The sequence below is a fragment of the Neofelis nebulosa genome, chromosome 10, assembly GCF_028018385.1.
Source record: "Neofelis nebulosa isolate mNeoNeb1 chromosome 10, mNeoNeb1.pri, whole genome shotgun sequence".
Taxonomy (NCBI): domain Eukaryota; kingdom Metazoa; phylum Chordata; class Mammalia; order Carnivora; family Felidae; genus Neofelis; species Neofelis nebulosa.
Window position 1 is genome coordinate 74,764,903 of NC_080791.1, and position 21,798 is coordinate 74,786,700.

The window sequence follows — 21,798 nt, forward strand, 5'->3', positions numbered from 1 at the left end:
CTTTGGAATAACAGCCTGATCCTGGACGTGTGTTGGCGGGGGCAGGATGAGGCGCGAGGGACAGGTGGACGCCTACCTGGGCGTGCACTGCACCATGTTGGCCTGGGGCTGGAAGCACAAGGAGGGGGCGGGTTAGGGGAGGGGCCTCCGAATCGCGGTTCCCCACTAGCTTCCCCGGCTGAGGAAAAGTCCCGCCCCCACTTAAGAAAGGTCAGGGATTGGCTCTTCCGAGGGAGATTGGCAGCACAAAGCACGAAGGGGGCCGCCGCGGAGGCGGGGCCGCAAGCAGGAAGTGGGAGTGAAGGTGGCTCGAGGGGGTGGCCCGCGAGCTGCTACCACCACTTCGCCTGGTCGCGGCCGCCAGGGGCGAGATGGAGGGCCCGGGGCTGGGCTCGCAGGTGAGTGCGACCGGACGCTGGCGGTCTTGGGGCCGGGAGAGCGGCGGCGGCCATGGGGAGAGGGAAGGGCGTAGGTGTGAGGCGGCTCCTAACAGGGGCCTCCGGGGGCGGAGGGGCCTGGGCCGGGGAGGAGGAAGCATGGAGACGCCGAGAATGATGCCGGGAATTCTCTCGGAGGCGACCGGAAAGAAAAGGCGAGGACACATGGGTGAGTGCCCTCCCGGCCCTCCAGCCTGCACGGTGGGCCAGGATGCCCCCCGGGACCGGTACCCCCGTGCCCGGCAGGGACCTCAGGGGCCTGGGAGTGGAGTGTGGCCGTTCCTGGGAGAGGTGTCAGGTGACACACCTGAGTTGGACCAGCCTGTCTTGACCTTGGCCTGGAATCCGTGCGGTTCTCTTGATCTCTTTTTTCCGTGGAGTTGCCTGGGCACCTGCCTTCGCCCCACCCAGCCCTGTTCTAGCTTTTGTTCCCACATCCTTGCTGACTCTTTCAAAGAACTGAGGCTGTTGGCTTCTGCTGGGGGAAAGGTGGGTGGAGAGGTAGGTACCTGATAGCGATTTGCAGGCCCCCCGCGTCCCCCCCCCCCCCAAAAAAAAGAGGATGCTATTCTGTGGAGGAGAACCTACCAGAAGCCAGATGTAATTCCAGAGAACAGAACGGGCCAGTGGGGGACGTTACAGGAGATAACAGGAGGGCGTTCCGAGAGAACAAGATTTTTGTCCTTTTTGCTTATGGCCCTTTCCCAGTGCCTAAAGTGCCGACTGACATGTTGTAGCTGTTCACTTAATGTTGGATAAATGAAGAATATCCAGATTCTGCCAACATTTAGTGAGTGCTTAGCATATACCAGAAGCTTTTATATGCATTATTTTATTCTGGAATTGAAGCATCGTGAAGAACATGATATTGTCTCCTTTTTTACTGAGGAGAAAACTGAAGCTGTCTCCAATTGGAGTGAGCTACATAGCAGATTTTCGGCCCTTAATGGGACCCAAGCAGTTTGAGATGACTGGATTAGTTGGCCTCTAAAAAAAGAAGTGTTTACAATCCTTACAGTGTTTCTCATGCTTCCTCATTCCTGTCCTTCTTTAAGAAGTCTGACGTGGGTTTAAGAGAAAGAATAAAACATGTTTAAGAGAAAGGATAAAACAAGAGAATTTGTTAAGTTGTTCTTATCGTATTAGGCGTTCTTGCATTTTGACAGTGGGGAAAAAAAAGGCTCGCAAACCTGCTGGATTTTACAAAAGGGGGCAAGAGGGGGTATAGTTTCACCTGGAAGCTATGTCTTATTTTATTTCTCAGAGAATCTCAAGGAAAAGTTGAGAGAATTACCTGTCTTATCTTAATTACTGCCACTCATTGACAAAAGCCTTCAAGTGCTTAAAGTCCACTCCCTCGTGCTGAAGGGAAAGATAGCCCTGCCCCAGTTTCATGACAGGTGGAGGAAGAGAATGATTCAGAGGTTGAAATTAATGGGGCATGGTAGAGTGGTCATTGTTAATAATAATTGTTGTTAATACCATAATAATAATAATAATTGTTTTTCAGTAATAAAGATTTCACCTGTATATGGTGCTCTGCAGTTTGCAAAATATTTCCCCATGCTTGATCACTCTGACCCTATGAGGTGGGGAGGGATTGTTATTCTAGTTTTAAAGATTAGAACTGACGCTCAAAATATCAGAGGCATTTGTTAAAAGTCAAATAGCTGCCAAGTGACAGAGTGAAGACTTCATTCTTTCTACTACGTGCCAGGCACTGGTGTAGGTGCTGGAGATAAATCAGTGAACAAAACAGGCAGAAACATTCCTGTTCTTGTTGGATTTGGTTCTACTGATTACAATTTCAGTGTTGTTGGGTTTTTTGTTTTTGTTTTTGTTTTTGCCAGAATTTGCTTATGCCATTTGGCCCCCAGTTTCCTCTCTGACCTCTTTTTGTTTTTTACTACTTTCTTGCTTGCTTAATCAACCCTAGCCACACTGGCCTGAAGACCTTTGTACTTTCTCTTCACTCTGGCTGGCGTACTCTTTCCTCCTATACCCACATGGCTTATTCCCCCACCGCTTTAAGGTTTTTGTCTTTTTTTTTTTTTTAATAAAGAGTGTTGCATTTTTTGAAAGTTTATTTATTTTGAGAGAGAGAGCACAGCGGAGCCCGATGCATACTTTGTCTTGTTTGTTGTCTCTTTCCTTCCATTGAATGTAAGTTCTATGAGGGCAGTGATTTTTATCTGTTATGTTCGCTGCTGTGTGCCTAGCATCTAGAACAGTGCCTAGGATTGATGGGTACTCTGTAAACACATGTCCAATGAATGAATTTAGAAGCAACTCTGTACTTCTGTTAATGTCATGAGAAGTTGTAATGGTTATCTATTAGGTTTCTCTTTGTTTTATCTGATAATCTGGCAGGAATAGTGATCCTCATCAGAGTTTGAATATGATTTTTTAGATCTTGGGTTTCTTTTCAATTAACGCCCAGTGTAACTTTAATAGTACTTATTTACTATTCAGAAAAAAAATAATATTCATGATATCTCCATGTGAAAAATATATGATATCTTATATCTTATATTGTTATATCTTAAAATTGTTCTAGTTTTCTATTGCTATGTAACAAACCACCCTAAAACATAGTGGTGTAAAACAACCCTTGTCATGCTCATGGACTGTGTGTCAGGAATTTGGACAGGGCATAGCAGAGATGGTTTGTTTCTGCTCTACTGTGTCTGGAGCTTTTGCTAGAAAGACTCATAATCTGGGATACTTAGTAGCTGGGGTTAGTATCATCCGGTGGTGTCTTTACTCACGTATCTGGCAGTTTATGTTGACTTTCAGCAGGAACACGTACATGTGGCCTGGGCTTCTGCACAGCATGGTGGCTGGGTTCTAAGAGTGAGCATCTCAAGAGACAGAGAGAGGAAGCTGACAGTTTCTAAGACCTGGGCCTGCAAACTGGTGAAGCATCACTTTTGTGGTATTTTATTAGTGAGGCAGTCACAGAGCTGAGATTTGAGAGGAAAGGACACAGACCCTCTCCTCTTGATGGAGAGGTATCAAAGAATTTAGGGACTTTGTTGTAAAAAATCACCACAGATGTAGCCATATCTCTGTTACATAATTTTCATAATGTCTTGTTCTTCCCTGTGAGGGAGATTATTCAGCCAGCTACCTGTTTCTTGGTATCCTTTGTACTTTTTAAAAAAAATTAAGTGTATTTATTTAATTTTAGAGAAACAGAGGTAGCCCAAGTGGGAGAAGGGGTGGGGGGGGGGGGAGAGAGAGAGAGAGAGAGAGAGAGAGAGAGAGGGAGAAAATCCCAGGTAGGCTCTTTGCTGCCAGTATAGAGCCCTTTGTGGGGCTTGAACGCGTGAAACCATGTGATCATGACCTGAGCCAAAATCAAGAGTGGGATGCTTAAGTGACTGAGCCACCCAGGTGCCCCATCCTTTTTACTTTTTTTGAATCTTGCCTGTTGTGTTCACTGCCATATCCGTGTGTCTAGAACAATGCCTGGCACATATAGGGCGTTCAGTAAACATCTGATGAGTAAATGAATGGATTGCAGCTGGAATTGTCTTATTCCCTAATTACCTAATACAGATCTTCCTCCAGTTACAAAGGGGTTACATCCAATAAACCCATCATAAGTTAAAAGTGCATTTATTACATCTAACCTACTGAACATCATAACTGCTTGACCCGCCTAAATGTGTTCAGAACACTTCCATTAGCCTGCAGTCGGGCAAAATCGTCTAACACAAAGCCTATTTTATAATAAAATGTTGAATATGTCATGTAATTTATTGAATACAGTATTGAAAGTTAAAAACAGAATGGTTATATTGGGTACACTATAGTTGAAAGCATATCGGTTATTCACACTTGTGATCACATGGCTGAGTGGGCGCCATGCCCAGCATCACAAGCATCCTGCCATGTATCACTAGCCCTGGGAAAGATCAAAATTCAAAGTACAGTTCCTGCTGAACGCATATTATTTTCACATCATCATGAAGCTGAAAAATCCTAACTTGAACAGTTGTAGGTTGGGGACCATCTGTATTGTGATTGGTACCTAGCAGGTGTTCTTTAAATTTCTCTGAATGAATGGTTAATGAGAACTCTTATGAGTTTGCTGCCATCATGAGAATTTGCCTAGTCTCTTCTGTTCCCTTAACATTGTAGGTCGCCAGATAGCAGTGGAGCTTTCACTGCTGTAAAGGGTGTTTGTTTATGTGAAAAGTCTTTGTCAGTGCACATTTCAGTAATGACTGTTGTAACAGCTCCTCTTAGATCCATACAGCATGGACGTGGAAGAAACTTTATAGCTACGCTGACCAGTTCTTTGCCTTTTACAAACGTAAACACTGAAGCCAAAAATAACCAGCATTCGCCAACATTCACCAACATGAAATCTGAGACTTTGGCCTTGTTCTCAAGGGGTTTACATTTCAACAAGGTAAAAATGAGATCAGAGAATACTTACACATTTTTTTTTTTTTGATAACTAGAGGGTAATTTCTAAGAAGGATTTATTATCTTGCTTTAGTCTTGGTGATAGGAATGTATGGTTGCTTTCCGTAAACAGTTTTATGTGACTGCCCCCAAAGTTAACCTCCCCCAAAGCAGATCATTCCCTTTCTCAACGGTAGCTCTTGTAAAATTTTGGGGGTGTGTGATATCCAAAGCAAAGGAGATCTTTAAGCTGCTTTGATCATGCATTCCTATCAGTAAAACAGTTTTGAGCTTGTACCCCCAGAGTAAAACCCTACCATAATGTGAAAAGCGGAATCCCACATTTTCATTTTTGTAAAACATCATGTGCTGTGAAATTAATGGAATGATAAATGAAGCCTGCACTGCATGCTGCACGGTCCAAATCATCCAGGTACTGACTGCAGTTTGTTAGTCACTTGTTGGGAATTGGTCACTCTAACTTACACATTGATGGCACAGTTCTGTGTTATGTGGTCGGTCAGCTGGGACTTAAAAAGTTCAGCTTCCCTCTGTTTGATGTACATGGGGGCTGGGGACAGGAACCCATTGCTGAATTCGTATCGTCACAGGGCATGCTATTGTAAGATCTGACAGTATGTTTCTAAATTATATTCGTTGACTGACAGACAGCTCTGTTATATACCTATGGTAAGGTTTTGAACTAAAAAAATAAATATAAACGTGTTTCAAAGTAGTCCTTTTGATTAATTTTGATTTATTTATTTATTTTTTTTTTTTTAGGGAGACTGGCTTTTTGTTAGATCAGATTAGATTGTCTTTGCTTTTACTTTAGGTTATACTGAAGGTACTATGAATAAAAGTATCAGCTCTGCTATTTTCTTGTTTACTTGTACTTATGCTTATTATTATCCTACTTCATGGCTTCTTTGTAGGAATCAATTTAAGCCACTTGCTTATTTCTGGAGGAGTACGTTAAAATGAGATAATGTAACTTGAAAATGAACTTAACCTGATAGATGCTGCAGTATGCTGAAGGTCCCACTGTCAGCCCCTCTGGGTGGTGGAACTTCTACTCTGCCCCCCCCTCCCCCCCCCTCCCCCCGCCCCAGGCTGTAAAAGAGTGACTGGCTTGACATTTGAATCAAAAGAGGCTGGCAGTGCTAAAATTAGTAAAGCTTAAAGAACCGGGTTTGTAAATTTTTGTGGTTTTCCCTTTAAAAAAAAAAAAAGATAAAAATCATTATAATAGAAGCTTTAACGTGTTCTCCCATTACCCAGTGGGTCACTGCATATGTGGCCTTGATTGGCCTTGCCTGACTTTGGAGATCACTGACTTTGAAAACAGGCTTTGAATTTATATGATCATTTTTTAGGTTTATTCTGACCTCGATTTTGGCAAAAAATGATGATGTGAACAGAAGGTAGCTCCTGTTCTTTAGGCTTTACCACCCATTTTTGCCACTTAATCACATGTTGCCTTGCATTATCACTTTACTCTGTCTCTATTAGACTCTATTAGACTAAACTCCTGGAGGATAGATACCCATGTCTTCTGTGCCCCTAGCATAATGCTTTGTATGCCATAAATACACAGTAATTAATTGTTGAAAAAAATAAATGCTTTTAATTGTGGATAATCTTTACATTGAAATGTGTAATCCTCCTCAACTTTCTACACGAAAAATGAAGCTGACGATAAGGCATTAAGAGAAGCAAAAAAATTTGTATCTGTGGAATGAGTAAATTTCTGCGTTGAAAAATCTGTGTCTAAACAAAAGGTTAATCTTCCTAACATACAAATGGGGAAAGATACACAATCCACTAGAAAAACAGTAGACTATGAAAAGGGAGTCCACGAAAGAAAAAATATGAAAGCCAATAAACATAAAACTGATTCATTAGCAACTAGGGGCATACAAATGAAAAACAAGATGCTGTTTTTAGCTATTGGATTGGAAAGATAGTAAAATGATTGATAATGTTCAGTTATGGGGAGGTTTGTAGGGAAAAAAGAATACTCACATACTTGCTGCAGAGTGTGGAATGGGGAGAGTAGTTGCTCAGTATCTATTTATGTTTCAGCATATATTTTCTGGCCCAGCAGTCCTACTTTGGGAAATCAATGCTGTAAAATGTATAGGGTGTTCTTTGTAGGGTTCTTTATAGAAGTGAAGTCTGAAATTAGTCTGCATCTGTGAATAGCACCGAGTTTAGGGGCGCCAACCCCCACACAGTAAAAAAAAAAATCCACATGTAACTTTTGACTCCCTAAAAACTCAAGTACTAATAGCTTGCTTTTGAAGCCTTACTGATAAGATGAATAGTTGATGAACACATATTTTGTATGTTGTTTGTATTATATGCTGTATTCTTACAATAAAGTAAGATAGAGAAAAAATGTTAATAAGAAAGTCATAAGGAAGAGAGAATACATTTCAGTAGTATACTGTGTTTATAAAAAAAAAAAAAAAATCTGTGTGTAATTGGGCCTGTGTAGTTCAAACCCGAATTATTCAAGGGTCAGCTATATACATAATGAGGAAGGATACACCAAACTGCTAATAATATTTTTTGGGGGGCTGCAAGATTAGAGGGAAAATAGTCCAGATTGTTTACCCTTTGTTCACTTTTATGTTGCTAGATTTTTTAGACGAATATGAATCATTTTGTAATTTAAAAAATTAATGTTGATGTAAAAAGTAGACTGACTACTCTGTCAACTTTAACTACATCTGCTATTTACTGACACACTAATAATTCTGAGCATAGTTCAACTCTTTCCTCAACAGCTTGTCTTCCAGCTGGATATCATTACAATTGCTGTGATATGATGGAAAGAATCCTAAAGTAATATTCTTATTTATGTTTTGATCTCACTACCTATATGTTTATTTTTAGCTGTGTGTGAGTATGCTTGTGTGTGGAGTGTCGGGTAGTGAGGCTGAATCCACCAGCTACAGCAGAACTTACCTATTGAAAGAGCATTTGTGGCTGTGGTTCTGGGTAAGGTGGAATACGTGCGCTCCGCCCTGCCAATCCCACTGAACGCACTGGGCACAATGTAAGTAGCAGCCGTTTAAGGATTCTGAAAAGTAAATTGTAACAGGTAGATTGCAGGGAAAGGTCAGAATTCAAAAAAAAATGACTGAACCAGGAGCGAATTTACATTTTTTTTCCATTGGGGGTTCCCTCCCCTGTTCCCCCCCCATGCTTGAACTTGAACCATGGAGATGAGCATCAGTGCAGACAGAATGCTCTGTGAGAAGCCTTCTTTCTCCTTCTTTCTGGTTCAGGTTCAAGGAGCAAGAAGAAGGTCTCCTGGCAGCACAAGCACCTGAAACTCTGTGGGAGGAAAACTTCCTCTTTGAACAGAGGAGTTGTGGTCCCAAGATAGCTCTTCTTAGAAGTGACACCAAAAGCATGGTACATAAAAGAAAAAAATTGATAAATGGGACTTCATCAAAATTAAAAGTTTTTGCTATATAAAAGATTTTTTTTTTAATATTAAAAAAAAATTTTTTTTAACGTTTATTTATTTTTGAGACAGAGAGAGACAGCATGAACAGGGGAGGGGCAGAGAGAGAGGGAGACACAAAATCTGAAACAGGCTCCAGGCTCTGAGCTGTCAGCACAGAGCCCGACGCGTGGGGCTCGAACTCACGGACCATGAGATCATGACCTGAGCTGAAGTCGGACGCCTAACCGACCGAGCCACCCAGGTGCCCCTATAAAAGATTTTTAAGAAGTGGGAAAATAAACTACAGACTGGGAGAAAATATTTGCAAATCTCGTATCTAGCAAAGAACTTGTATCTAGAATATATAACGTGAAGAACTCTCAAAACTTAACAGTAAGAAGACAAACAGCCCAGTTAATAAATGGGTAAAAGACAATTCACCAAAGAAAGTAAACAGATGACAATAACCACATGAAAAGATACTCAACTTCAGCCATTAAGGGATATGCAAATTAAGACCATGACTATGTATTGCTACAGATCTATTACACTGACCATACTGGGCGCCCGTGGGCATGTAGAGCAGTGGGCACTCTCATACATTGTTAGTGGCAATGCAAAGTGGTATAGCCACTCTGGAAAATAATTTGATGATTTCTTATAAATTTAAGGTATACTTACCAGATGGCCAAGCAGTCTCACTCTTAGAAGCAAAAACATATGTTCGTGCAAAAGCTTTGTTGCATGAATGGTTATAGCTGCTCTATTTATAATTGCCAAAAGCTGGAAACAGCTCACATGGGTTGTCTGAAAGGATAAACTGATATATTCATATAATGGAATACTATACAGCAAGGAAAGAACTGTTAATAACATAAAACCACTTGGATGAGTCTTAAAACTATTATGTTAACTGAAAGAAGCCAGTCTCAGAAGATTATGTACTATATAATTCCATACGACATTCTGGGAAATATGAAGCTAGTGATGAAGAACATATCAGTAATTGCCAGGAGTTGAGATTGGGGGAGGGTATGACAACAAAGGAATATCCCAGTGGGGTTTTTTGAAGTGTTGGAACTGTGTTGTATCTTGATTTTGGTGGTGGGTTACACAACTCTATATACATAATGTGTTAAAATTCATAGAACTACATACCAAAAAGTCAATTTTATTGTAAGTTAGCTTAAAAAAAGACAAGGCTGTTTCCTCTTTTAGTAAACCCATTGAGGGGTTATAGACTTATTTCAGTAAAACTATCATTTCTTAAACCTTTTTTGGAACTGTTGGAGAATTGACTTAGGCATATTATTTTAAATATCTTCAGTTTTTCTATTCCTAATGTGTATTTATCCCTTGAGAATAGTGGGGTTTTTTTTTTGTTTGTTTGTTTGTTTGTTTTTGGTGGGGGGCTGTTTGTAAACAGTGAAAAGTTCAGAGAGATAGGTCTGGTGAATAAGGTGGGTGAAGGCTGGATAACCTTATGGTTAAAGCACAAGAAGGAATGATGAAATAGTTAGCCAGTTTCAATTTCTAGGAATGGTTTGCTAGATACTTGATGTGAACCTCCCACTTGAATGTAATTAAAAGTGCTGGATATGATAGAAAATGATCTTAAGTATTTTATATTTTTGATGCTATTTAAATTTTCTAAAGATTGCTTAGATCTCCTACGTATATGATCCTGTTGTCTGCAGATAAAGATAGACTTGTTTCTTTTCTAATCTGTATGCATTTTATTTCTTTTCCTTACTCTATTCTGTCTAGGACTTGAGTACAATGTTGATTAAAATTGGGGTGCCTGGCTGCCTCCGTTGGTGAAGCAAGCGACTCTTGATCTTGGGGTTGTGAGTTCAAGCCCCATGTTGGGCGTAGAGCCTAGTTAAAAAAAAAAAAAGAAGTGGTGATAGCAGACATCCTTGCTCTTTCAGTCTTCAGAGTTAAAGTATGCAGTCTTTTGCCAAAGTGTGTGTTAGCTGTTGATTTCTCATCCTGTACCTCTTTATCGGGTTAAGGAAGTTCCGTTCTTCCCCTGCTGTGCCAGGAATTTTTATTCAAGAGTTTTTATCATGCATGGGTGTTGAATTTTGTCAACTGCTTTTTTTCTACTGAAATGAATGTATTTTTTTCCTTTATTCTGTTCATATGGTGAGTCACATTGATTTGTTTTAAAATGTTTAAGCTTGGCTATAATCTATATTATTCTTTTTACATATTACTGGGTACGCTTTGCTTAATGTCTTGTTTAAAGATCTTTGTATCTGTGCTTTTAAAGGATATTGAATCTGTAGTTATTTTTTGCTTTGTTTTTTTATTTTATTTTGTTTTTTACTTGTAACATCTCTTGATTTTAGTATCAGGGTAATGTTGCTTCCTAAAATGAGCTGGGAAGCATTCCCTATCATTTCTGAAGGAGTTGGTGTAATTTCTTCCTTAAGTATTTTTATAGAGTTCATCAATTAAAAGTTATATAGACCTGGGGTTGGTAATTTTTTTTTTTTTAAATGGGAAGATTGATTGATTGATTGATTGATTTTTTAGGGAGCGAGAGAGAGCATGTGTGTCTGTACACACAAGTGAGGAAGAGGGGCAGAAGGAGAGAGAGAGAGAGGGAGAGAGAGAATCTTAAGCAGGGTCTATGCTCAGGGTCGAGTCCAATAGGGGACTCGATCCCGTGACTCCAGGTCATGACCTGAGTCGAAATCAAGAGTTGGATGCTCAACCAACTGAGCTACCCAGGCACCCCTAATGGGAAGTTTTAAAATTATGAATTCAATTTCTTTAATAGCTAGAGTGCTACTCATTTCTTTTTAAGCCCATTTTGATAACTTGTGTCTTTTGAGGTATTTGCATTCCATCTAAGTTGTTGAATTTATTGACATAAAGATGTTCTCAGTATTGCCTTACTCCCATTTTAATTTTTTTTAATGTGTACTTATTTTTGAGAGAGAGAGAGAGAGAGAGAGAATGAGAGAGAATGTGAATTGGGGAAGGGGCAGAGAGAGGCACAGAATTCGAAGCAGGCTCCAAGCTCCACGTTGTCAGCACAGAGCTGGACACGGGGCTCGAACTCACAAACTGAGATCGTGACCTGAGCCGAAGTTGAGCGCTTAACCAACTGAGCCCTGCCTTATTACCTTTTTAACGTTCATAGAATCTTGTACTGATGTCTCCTTTTTAAGCCTGTTTGTCGTTGACATCTTCTTTTTTCTTGATCCATTTGGCTAGAGGTTTATTAATTTTTATTAATTTATTCCTTCCAAAGAATGAGTTTTTTTCAGTGATTTTCTGCATTGTTTTCCATATTGTATGGGTTTCTTCTGCCTCTACTGTTTTCTTCATTCTGTCTACTTTGAGTTTAATTTTCTGTCTCTAGATTCTTAAGGTGAAAACTTAGATGATTTATTTTAGACTCTTTTTGCCTGTTTGGCCTTTAAAGCTAAAAATTCGCTCTGAACACTGCTTAGGCTGCATGCTACGTATTTTGCTATGTTTTCTTTTCCATTCAGTTCAAAATAGTTTCCACTTATTCTTTGTTTTCTTCTGTGACCTATAGGTTATTTAGAAATGTGTTGTTCAGTTTCCAAATATTTGAGAATTTTCCACATACCCTTTGGTTATTGATTTCTACTTTAATTCTGTTGTAGTGAGAGAACATACTCTGTATGCGTTCAGTCCTTTTGACTTTGTTGAGACATGTTTTATATTGTCTGTCTTGGTATTCTGTGTGCACTTGAAAAAAAATCTGTTCTACTGTTGTTGGGTTGAGCTTTATGAAGATGTATTGGATCAAGTCGGGGGATAGTGTTAAGTCTTCTCTATCCTCTTCTCTATCCAACAGGATTTTCTGTTTACTCCTTCATAGTTATCGAAAGAAGTGTTGAAATATCCAAATGCAATTGTGAAAATTTCTATTTTTTTCCAGTTCCATCAGTTTTTGCTTCATGAACTTTAAAGTTTTTTGTAGGTGCGCACACATTTAGGATTGTTATGTCTTCTTGATGAATTGACTTCTTTCTTTAATATTATGAAATGTCCTCCTTATCTCTGGTAATATTTCTTGTGCTAATGTCTACTTCGTCTTATATAAATGTAGCAGCTACCTTCCTTACGCTTAATGTTTCTGCATAGCATGTCTTTTTCTGTTGTTTTACTTTTAACCTGTGTATATTTTTATATTTAAAGTAGATTTCTTGTAGACAGCTTATAGTTGTAGTATTTTTGTTTGTCTTAAAATCCAATCTAACAATCTCTGTCATTTATTTATTTATGACCATTTGCACTTAACATGATGATCAATATGGTGGTTAGGTATGAAAATATCATCTTGTATGTTTTTCCTCTCTGGTTCCGTATTCATTTTTTTCTACTTTTCTTGCCTTTTTAAAAATATTAATTTGGTGTCTTTTATATATTTCATTTTGTCTCTGCTCTTGGCTTATTACTTAGACCTCTTCATTTAAAGGTTGCTCTTGGGTTAGCATTATATGCTTTAAGTTATCACTACCTACCTGCAAATACTACTATAGTATCTCTTATAACTATTATAACATCTTTTAGAAGTACACTTATAAGGATACTTCCGTTTCTCTACTATCACCAAGAAATTAAAAAATGAGAAAAAATCTGTTATGTTTACCCACCTAATTATACATATTTACCCATGTGGTCTGGCATTCTGTTCTTTTGTATTGATTCAGATTGCCATCTGGTATTATTTTCATTTAAGCCTGAAGAACTTCCTTTATCATTTCTTGGAATATAAGTTTGCTGGCAATTTTCTCATCTTTTGTTTGTCTGAAAAAGTATGTATTTCACCCCCATTTTTGAAGAATATTTTTGCTGTTGCTTCAGGTTTGTAATTCTTTCATTCAGCTCTTGAAAACTGTTGTATTTGCCTTCTGGGTTGCACTTACTGATAAGAGGTCTGAATTTATTTGTATCTTTGATTTTGTTAACACAATGTATCTTTTATCCTTAGGCTGCCCTTGAGATTATCTCTTTAACATTGGTTTTTGGTGATTTGATTATGATATACCTTTGTGTACAGTTTTTTTTTTAATTTTGTTTTAAACGGTTATTCATTTTTTGAGAGACTGAGCGTGAGTGGGGGAGGGGCAGAGAGAGAGGGAGACACAGAATCCCATGCAGGCTCCAGGCTCTGCACTGACAGCACAGAGCCCGACGCGGGGCTCGAACTCACGGACCATGAGATCTTGACCTGAGCCGAAGTCGGCCACTTAACCGACTGAGCCACCCAGGAGCCCCGCTTTGTGTACAGTTTTGAGGTTTATTCTTCTTGGGTTTGTTGAGCTTTTAGAGTTGTGAGTTTATAATGTCACCAAATTTGGAAGGCTTTAGGGTATTGATTTAGTCAAATATTTAAAAATATTTTCTCCTCCTCTCCTGAGACTCCAGTTATACCTATTCAAGAACTTGTTTTATTGGGAGGTTCGGGTGTATCCTTAGGGTGTTTGCTACAACTCCCCAAAGCAGAGAGCTGGTGACCTTCCTACTATGTCGGTAGCTGTAACCCTCCACCTACTACAGGTCAGAAGGTCCATTGGTGCCTTTGTAGATGACTTTTGTTTAATGACAAAAACTATAATGGGGAATTTTCTGATGATCATCTCACTCAGTGAATAGGATTAAGATGAAAATCTTTCCTAGGATATACCTGGAAGACTCAAAGTAATTCTAATTTGATAATATAGATACACTGTTGATAGTAGCAGCTGGTTCGTTATGTAATTGAATGTGACATTAATTCTCCTCCTATGCTTTGTCACATTTCTCTTATGCTTCAGTGCAGGAATCACAGCCACGGCCCCCACCCTCCAGGATTTGGTCGACATGGAGTCTGTGCATATGAAAGCAAAGAACTTGCCAAGGCGAGAGAAGCTCTTCCTCTTATAGAGGACTCTAGTAACTGTGACATTGTAAAAGCTACTCAGTAAGTCTCCCCAGTACTTCATCTGATCATTTCTGCGTTCTGTGGAATCGTAATAATGTTTGTGCAGTTTGTGGCACCTTCCTCACCTCATACTCTAGTGGCTAGTATTTGTCCTATGGGCATCAGAGCACTTTATACAGTGCACCTTAGCAGTTTACTACCAGTCTCTGCCATTAGATCATGAGCAGCTTAGGAGCGAAAGCACGTCATTGTCATCCTTGTCACCCCCGTGCTTTTGCATACTTCTTGTGTTTGCTGCCAAATAAATGTTCGTTGAGTGAATTAATGATTATAAATGACAGTAAAACTAGACTGAGTTTGAAACAAATTGGAGTTTTTAAAAATATGCTACAACCTAAATAAGTCAACGGGATAGAAAAATATCAGCTCGGACACTTAATGGATATTTTAAACGATTATTTATCAAATACTTTCTTTCTTTTTTTTTTTAAATGTTTATTTATGTTGAGAGAGCGAGCGAGCGCAGCAGGAGGAGCGGGGGTAAGAGAGTCCCAAGCAGTCTCCACACTGTCAGTGCAGACCCTGATGTGGGACTTGATCTCACGAAGCTGGAGATCATGACCTGAGCCGAAATCGAGAGTTGGATGCTTAATCAACTGAACTGCCCAGGCGGCCCTCAAATACTTTCTATGTACCCATTGTACTGGGTGCCCTGGAAAAATGTCAGTAAAATAGAAATAGGTTTTCTGGCCACTTGAAACATATAGTGGGTTATTTGCTTGCACTGTAAATGAAAGTGTGTTTTGAAAGTTTCCCCTTGAGGGGCGCCTGGGTGGCGCAGTCGGTTAAGCGTCCGACTTCAGCCAGGTCACGATCTCGCGGTCCGTGAGTTCGAGCCCCGCGTCAGGCTCTGGGCTGATGGCTCGGAGCCTGGAGCCTGTTTCCGATTCTGTGTCTCCCTCTCTCTCTGCCCCTCCCCCGTTCATGCTCTGTCTCTCTCTGTCCCAAAAATAAATAAAAAACGTTGGGAAAAAAAAAAAAAAAAAAAAAAAAAGTTTCCCCTTGAGATCTCCATATGTGGGTATTTGTATTAAATCATTTCTAACATTTTCCCCCTCATGGATCTCACTGGTTATTAACATCCACCCCACCTCTTGCCATTGAACATGTTTCGAAATATTTTGTCTTTTAGATTACATTAATTAGGAATCATTTTCTTAGTGATCAAATGTAAATCTGCCCATCAGAGCTTCTAATCAGCATGTAAGGAACTAATGTTACCACACTAACTTGATCTAATTTCTCTCAAAAGCAAAGATGTTTGGTGACTGATTAGTCTGTTAGGCCTTAACAAAAACTAATCTATTATTTATGTTAAAAAATAATCAACTTGTGGTGCCTGGGTAGCTCAGCTGGTTAAGCGTCTGACTTCAGCTCAGGTCATGATCTTGCAGTTCGTAAGTTTGAGCCCCACGTTGGGTTCTGCGCTGACAGCTCAGAGCCTGGAACCTGCTTTGGATTCTGTGTCTTCTCCCTCTCTCTGCCCCTCCCCTGCTTGTGCTCTGTCTCTCAAAAATAAATAAATGTTAAAAAAAGAAATCAATAATTATTTGAGTATTCTAATTACTAATTCATATGAACTCGAAAAGCCCTTGGAACTGCTACTTTAGGTGAGTCTTTTTTGATATTACTTGTATTATATTTATGTGAAGGTAAGAGTGTTCTTAAGGTAATTACTTGCTTTAATTAGCATAGAAGCATTTAAATGTTTCTCTGCTGCCAGTAGAGCTCTGTTATGATAAATAAAAGAAATTAGGCTATGTTCACAGAGAATTCCAGTAAAAACTCGCGTTTTATATCTTTCCTAAAATTTACTTTAGGTCTTAGACCTCCTTATATCATTAGGTGGTGTTTGGAAAAGGCAAAAAGAGCTAGGATATGTATGTTCTCTAAATCACCAAAATCCTAATTAATGTGTACTCTTACTGTATTTCTCACATAAAGGGAGTATTTCTTTTTCAGTAAAATGTTAAAGTTGACCTTTAAAACATGGAGAATATAAATATATGTATCTTTATTCACAGTTCACTCTCTTATTACTATTTTCACTTAGCATTGTCAACAAGTATCTCTACCTTTTAAAAAGTACCGTAAAGACAGCCTGATCGGCACGCACATTTTGGTGAGGTATACGTTATTTAATTTAACATTGTGATTTTCACCCTTAAGGGCCTATTGAAACATTTGGCTCCCTCTAAATAGAAATAAGTATCAGGGCGCCTGGGTGGCTCAGTCAGTTAAGCATCCGACTCAATTTCGGCTCAAGTCATGATCTCACACAGTTCGTAGGTTCGAGCCCCACGTCGGGCTCTGTGCTGACAGTATGGAGCCTGCTTGGGATTCTCTCCTTCTCCCTCTCTTTCTGCTCCTTCCCAACTCGCACGCACGCATGTGTGCTCTTTCTCTCAAATAAACTTAAAAAAAAAAAACCACACACATAAAAAATGTCTCAAAGAAAGTGCTAAATGGTCTGTTGGGGACTTAATAGTTTCTATTAGAAAGAAATAAAGCTAATGATGATTTAAAAACTTTTTGTAAAAAAAAAATAATAATAAAAGAATAAAAAAATAAAAACTTTTTGTAGTATTCAAAAGATATTTTTTATTCTGATAGTCACTTAAATAACCATCTTAAATATCCCTCAAGTCCATTCCTCCTTTTCCATTCTTACTGCCTCTCTTAGTTCAGGTTCTCATTACCTCCCACCTATTTTTATGTACAAGAGTCACGCTCTTCTGATTAGCCTCCATACCACCACAAATGGGATCTTTCTTAGAACTCAAAGTGGGTATGCTTTCCTTTTTAAAATCTTCAGCAGCTTCCCTTCGAACTATGAAGGCTTAAGCTGCATAGCATGGCATAGAGGCCCATGCAGCCTTTGCCTGCCTCTTTTAGCCTGATCTCTTGCCACTCCCTTTTTTTATGCTTTTATGTTTCTGCTGTGCTAAATTGCTTATATTTCTCTGAACATCCATGCAGTTTCACGTCTCTGGTTTTTATACATGCTCTTTTCTCTGCCTGAAATGCCCTTCCTTCAGCCTATAAAACAGCTTATATATCATGCTTTATCTCCTTCAGGAAGGGCTAATCATTCCTTTCTTTGCTATAATTACACCACACCCACATCGTATTGTTGAATTTATCCCATTCCAAGTTTGCTGTTAGTCTGTCTCCCTTATTCAGGGATAGGATTGTAGTTAGGGACAAGCATCATACATTCCTGGCATATAGGAAATGATAAAATGAAATTTATTGAGGGGAGGGCAAATGTGAATGTTTAAGTTTAGTTAAGAAAATCAAGTTCAACTCCACGTGTATCTGTCTGATCAGTTAGTAAATAAAGTTTACTTTTATTGTTTGGCTTAAGAATACATCCTCTTTATTTTTATCCTTGTTAATTATTGTATCTGTGTTGGCTGAGAGATTAGATAAAGACATGGTAAACGGAATAAATTTTGGTATTTGAAATTATTTTAATGGTATCATTCTGCCTTTTTTTCCCCCCCTCTTATTTCAGGTACGGGATTTTTGAACGTTGTAAAGAGTTGGTAGAAGCAGGATATGATGTCAGGCAACCAGACAAAGAAAATGTGTCACTTCTTCATTGGGCTGCTATTAACAACAGGCTGGATCTTGTAAAGTAAGATGGGCTGTGTGTGTGTTATTAAGTATGTATTTTTTATTCCAGACCTCTTTTCAGTTGTCTTTTTTTTCAGTACAAGTATGAATGCTGTACCATCTATAATCTTTTATTGTGAATGAATACCTGAAATTTTGTGCTGCATGCATCGGTTATTATCGTGTTGAAAAGGGCTTTATTGACCATCTAGTTCAGGACTCTCACTGGCCCAAAAAGGAAAATTAAAGATAAAGCCATGGGACCCATTGTAAAGATAAAGTTCAGGCAAGGAAGTGGAATACTGTTGTTTTTGTTTTTTTCTTTTCTAAGTAGCCTCTAGGCCCCACGTGGGGCTTGAACTCACAACCCCAAGATCAAGAGTTGCATGCTTTACTGACTGAGCCAGCCAGGTGCCCTGAACATTTTTTGAAAAGGAAAAACGTAACATAAACGGTCTCAGGATAGAACAGAAAGTTTTGTCTAGTTTAGAAAAAACATGGAAATATTTTACTTTGTGAAAATCCCAGGAGGTATGGATGGGTAGGAGAATGATTTCACCATTTTTTAGATTAAATATGGAATACATTTTTAGGTAGACATGTTTGGATTATATGAAATATTTCCCCTTCATAGAGCACTACTTCCCCATTGTGTGGTTTTTGTTTGTTTCTTTATTTTATACCTTAGCATGTAAATTAAATGTGTGTATGTGAATGTGTATGTATTTTGTATTATATATATTTAAAATCCTTGGGGATTTAAGAAAATAAAAATGTACTAAAGTTTAAAATACACTTAAAAAACCACACTTTATAGTCACAGGCAAACACCTTTTCTGTGGAAATAAACTAGTATATTATTTAGATAATATATATGAAGTACAACTTTAGCATAATGAGACCACTTCCTGTAAACCACAGAAGAAGATAAATCTCTTCATCTTATAGGTTCAGTTGATACAGTGTATCACCTCTGCGACCCCAAAATAGGAAGCCAAATACTCAGAATATCTAACTTTTCTGAAAGGATTTTGAATTAAGTTTTTACTACTTACTTTTAGAATTCAATTCCACATAGTAATTCTACAAGTGACATTATTCCACCTTTCTTCTTGTGGGTTAAGTAGAATATCTGTGTGATCCTAAGTGTTTTGAATATAAACCATTTTAAGAGTGCTGGGTAATTAGAATATATGGTGAGAGTAGTTATCATGCGTTTGGTATGTAAGTTATGATGGAAAGCTTATGACAGCAGGAGTAATTACTGATATGCTAAGACTATTTCACCAGGAATCTGTTTGATGCCTTTGTGTGAATCTCACACTTCTGTAGGTCTGAGTGTTTCGGGGGAGGGTTATTATTATAATTTCTGTTGTATATTTATCACTAAGAAAAATTGATGTTTTCTTTCTCAGTATGTATTTTAAGTTTTAAATCTTATTTTCATTTATGTCTGCTTTTAATAGGTTTTATATTTCAAAAGGTGCTGTAGTAGATCAGTTGGGTGGAGATTTAAATTCGACACCTCTTCACTGGGCCATCAGGTAAAGATTTCTTGGAACACTGAAATTGCTGTTCAGAGTCACGGTGACTTAAGTTCATTTTCTGAGTCTTGTAGACTAGCACTTTCTGGCAGAACTTTCTGTGACGATGGAAATGTTCTATTTTGTGCCATCGAGTATTGTGGCTACTAGCCACATAGGAAATGGGAAATGTGGCTAATGCGACTAAGGAAATGAATTTTTAATTTTATTTAATTTTAACTAATTTGAATTTAAATAGCCAGTGTGCCTAGTAACTATCATATCGGGAAACTGCTGTTGTGGGCCATAAGAAAGGCTTTCTTTCCCTTTTTTCCCTTTCATTAAAAAAAGAAAATTATCGTTTTGGGACAGTATATTTATTTTGTTTAATTTAGGGTCCCACTATGATGCTAAAACTGAAATATGTGTATTATACTTTCTTATAATCAAAATAAGTATCTTTTATAGCTGATCACGTGGATAAAGTGATAAGTCAGTGAACTGTAAACTTACTTAGTTTTTTTCTCTGGAATATATTGGCCATTTGAAGCTGAAATTAATATGTGCCTGTCTTGATACTTAACAGTTTCTTCATCTGTCATTTCTTTTTAAAGTTTTATTTATTTTGTGAGAGAGAGATTGGGGGAGGGGCAGAGGGAGAGATGGAATTGGCGCTTACAGTTCCAAGCCCTATGCCGGACCTGAACTCAAAAAACACAAGATCATTCCCTGAGCTGAAGTCGAGAGTCTAGTGCTTAACCAGCCGAGCCAACCAGACACTCCTCTTCATCTGTCACTTTAATTCCAGTCTCTGGTTCGTGGGGTTGATGTGAACGTAGAACTAAAATGAGTACTTGTTTATTTAAGACAGGAGTGGAATCTTTTTCCCACTGCCCAGAATTTTGAAGAATCTAAGGTTAACCAACTCATCCCTTTTGAGCAAGTGGGGTGCAATGCTTTACATGGAAAATGAGCCATATTCAAATGTAGAAGTCTGTAGTTCCTAAGAATAATATTATCATAGTATATACCTGCAATCTGAATGTTATACCTCAACTCTCATGATTATTTCTTGGTTTTAAAACAACAACAGTGAAGTGTACGTGGTTTTGAAGTTTTCATTTTCAGGGGCACCTGGGTGGTTCAGTCAGTTAAGCGTCTGACTTTGGCTCAGGTCCTGATCTCATGGTTTTTGAGTTGGAGCCCTGAGTTGGGCTCTGTGCTGACAGCTCGGAGCCTGCAGCCTGCTTCGGATTCTGTGTTTCCCTCTCTCTCTGTCCCTCCCCTGCTCGCACTCTGTCTCTCTCAAAAATAAATAAACGTTAAAAAAAATTTTTTTAGGTTTTTATTTTTAGCATTAGTCATGTATAATTATTATTATTATACATGTATTATTTATACGTTATAGCAACACAAGGTTTGATAATAGATTGGAAGGTTATTAAGTGTATTACCTGCATTCAAGAAGGATTGTCCAGATAGCCCTAAGTTTGGAGTGTCAAAATGAAATACATTTGGACAGTCTCCAGTGTTTTGAAAGTCTGTTAGGAAATACTCTTTGTATCGAACCAAAATCTCTCATGTTTTAAAGTTTTGGGTTTTTTTTAATATTTATTTTTGAAAGAGAGAGAGCGAGAGAGAGAATATGAATAAGCAGGGGAGGGGCAGACAGACAGGGAGACACAGAATCTGAAGCAGGCTCCAGGCTCCGAGCTGTCAGCACAGAGCCCGATGTGGGGCTCGAACCCACGAACCACGAGCTCATGACCTGAACTGAGGTCGGACACTTAACGGACTGAGCCACCCAGGTGCCCCCCAAATCTCTCATGTCTTAGGGATACCAGTTTCTTCCTGAAATTTTTTCTTTTACTGCATGCTGTAGAAAACGGTGTAATTTTTACTCTCTATTTGCAGACAAGGACATTTGCCTATGGTCATATTATTACTCCAGTATGGAGCCGACCCCACTCTCATCGATGGGGAGGGATTCAGCAGCATCCACCTGGCAGTATTATTTCAACACATGCCTATTATAGCATATCTCATCTCAAAAGGACAGGTATGTTTAGAAACATATCTTATACTCCAGCTGCTGTGAATCTGAAGAGATTGGGAGGATGATTAGTAGTAGGTCTGCCCTCAGATTTAGAGTATATGTTATGGGTATCAAATATTCAAATATTAGCCCCAGTAAGTCTAGGTATTGAATGCTGCTTTTCCAGCTTCATTGGAGCAAAAAGGACAGGTCATTTAGCTCAGTAACATGTAATAGATGTTTTTGAAACTTGTAAGCCTATAATAGGTTTTCTTATGATCCCAGTAATTTGCAGAGTTTTTCAAAAACATGACTTCAAAAGCCTGTATTTTTCT

At 38.8% G+C, this 21,798-nt stretch overlaps 1 protein-coding gene across 5 annotated transcripts in view; it reads left to right on the top strand.

Moving 5' to 3' along the window:
• The first annotated feature begins 288 nt into the window (after window positions 1-288).
• Window positions 289-21,798, top strand: part of ZDHHC13 (zinc finger DHHC-type palmitoyltransferase 13) — a 51,824-nt gene continuing 30,314 nt past the window's right edge. Inside the window, exons 1-6 of one of the 5 annotated variants that reach the window (XM_058688437.1) lie at window positions 322-398; window positions 4,682-4,857; window positions 14,121-14,266; window positions 17,805-17,927; window positions 19,372-19,449; window positions 21,343-21,487. In XM_058688437.1, coding sequence (XP_058544420.1) covers window positions 4,807-4,857; window positions 14,121-14,266; window positions 17,805-17,927; window positions 19,372-19,449; window positions 21,343-21,487 — 543 coding nt within the window. In that variant the 5' untranslated portion in view covers window positions 322-398; window positions 4,682-4,806. Of the gene's footprint in view, window positions 399-4,681; window positions 4,858-14,120; window positions 14,267-17,804; window positions 17,928-19,371; window positions 19,450-21,342; window positions 21,488-21,798 lie in introns of those variants that run through there. The other 4 variants (XM_058688435.1, XM_058688438.1, XM_058688436.1 and 1 more) reach the window with 4 other exon arrangements.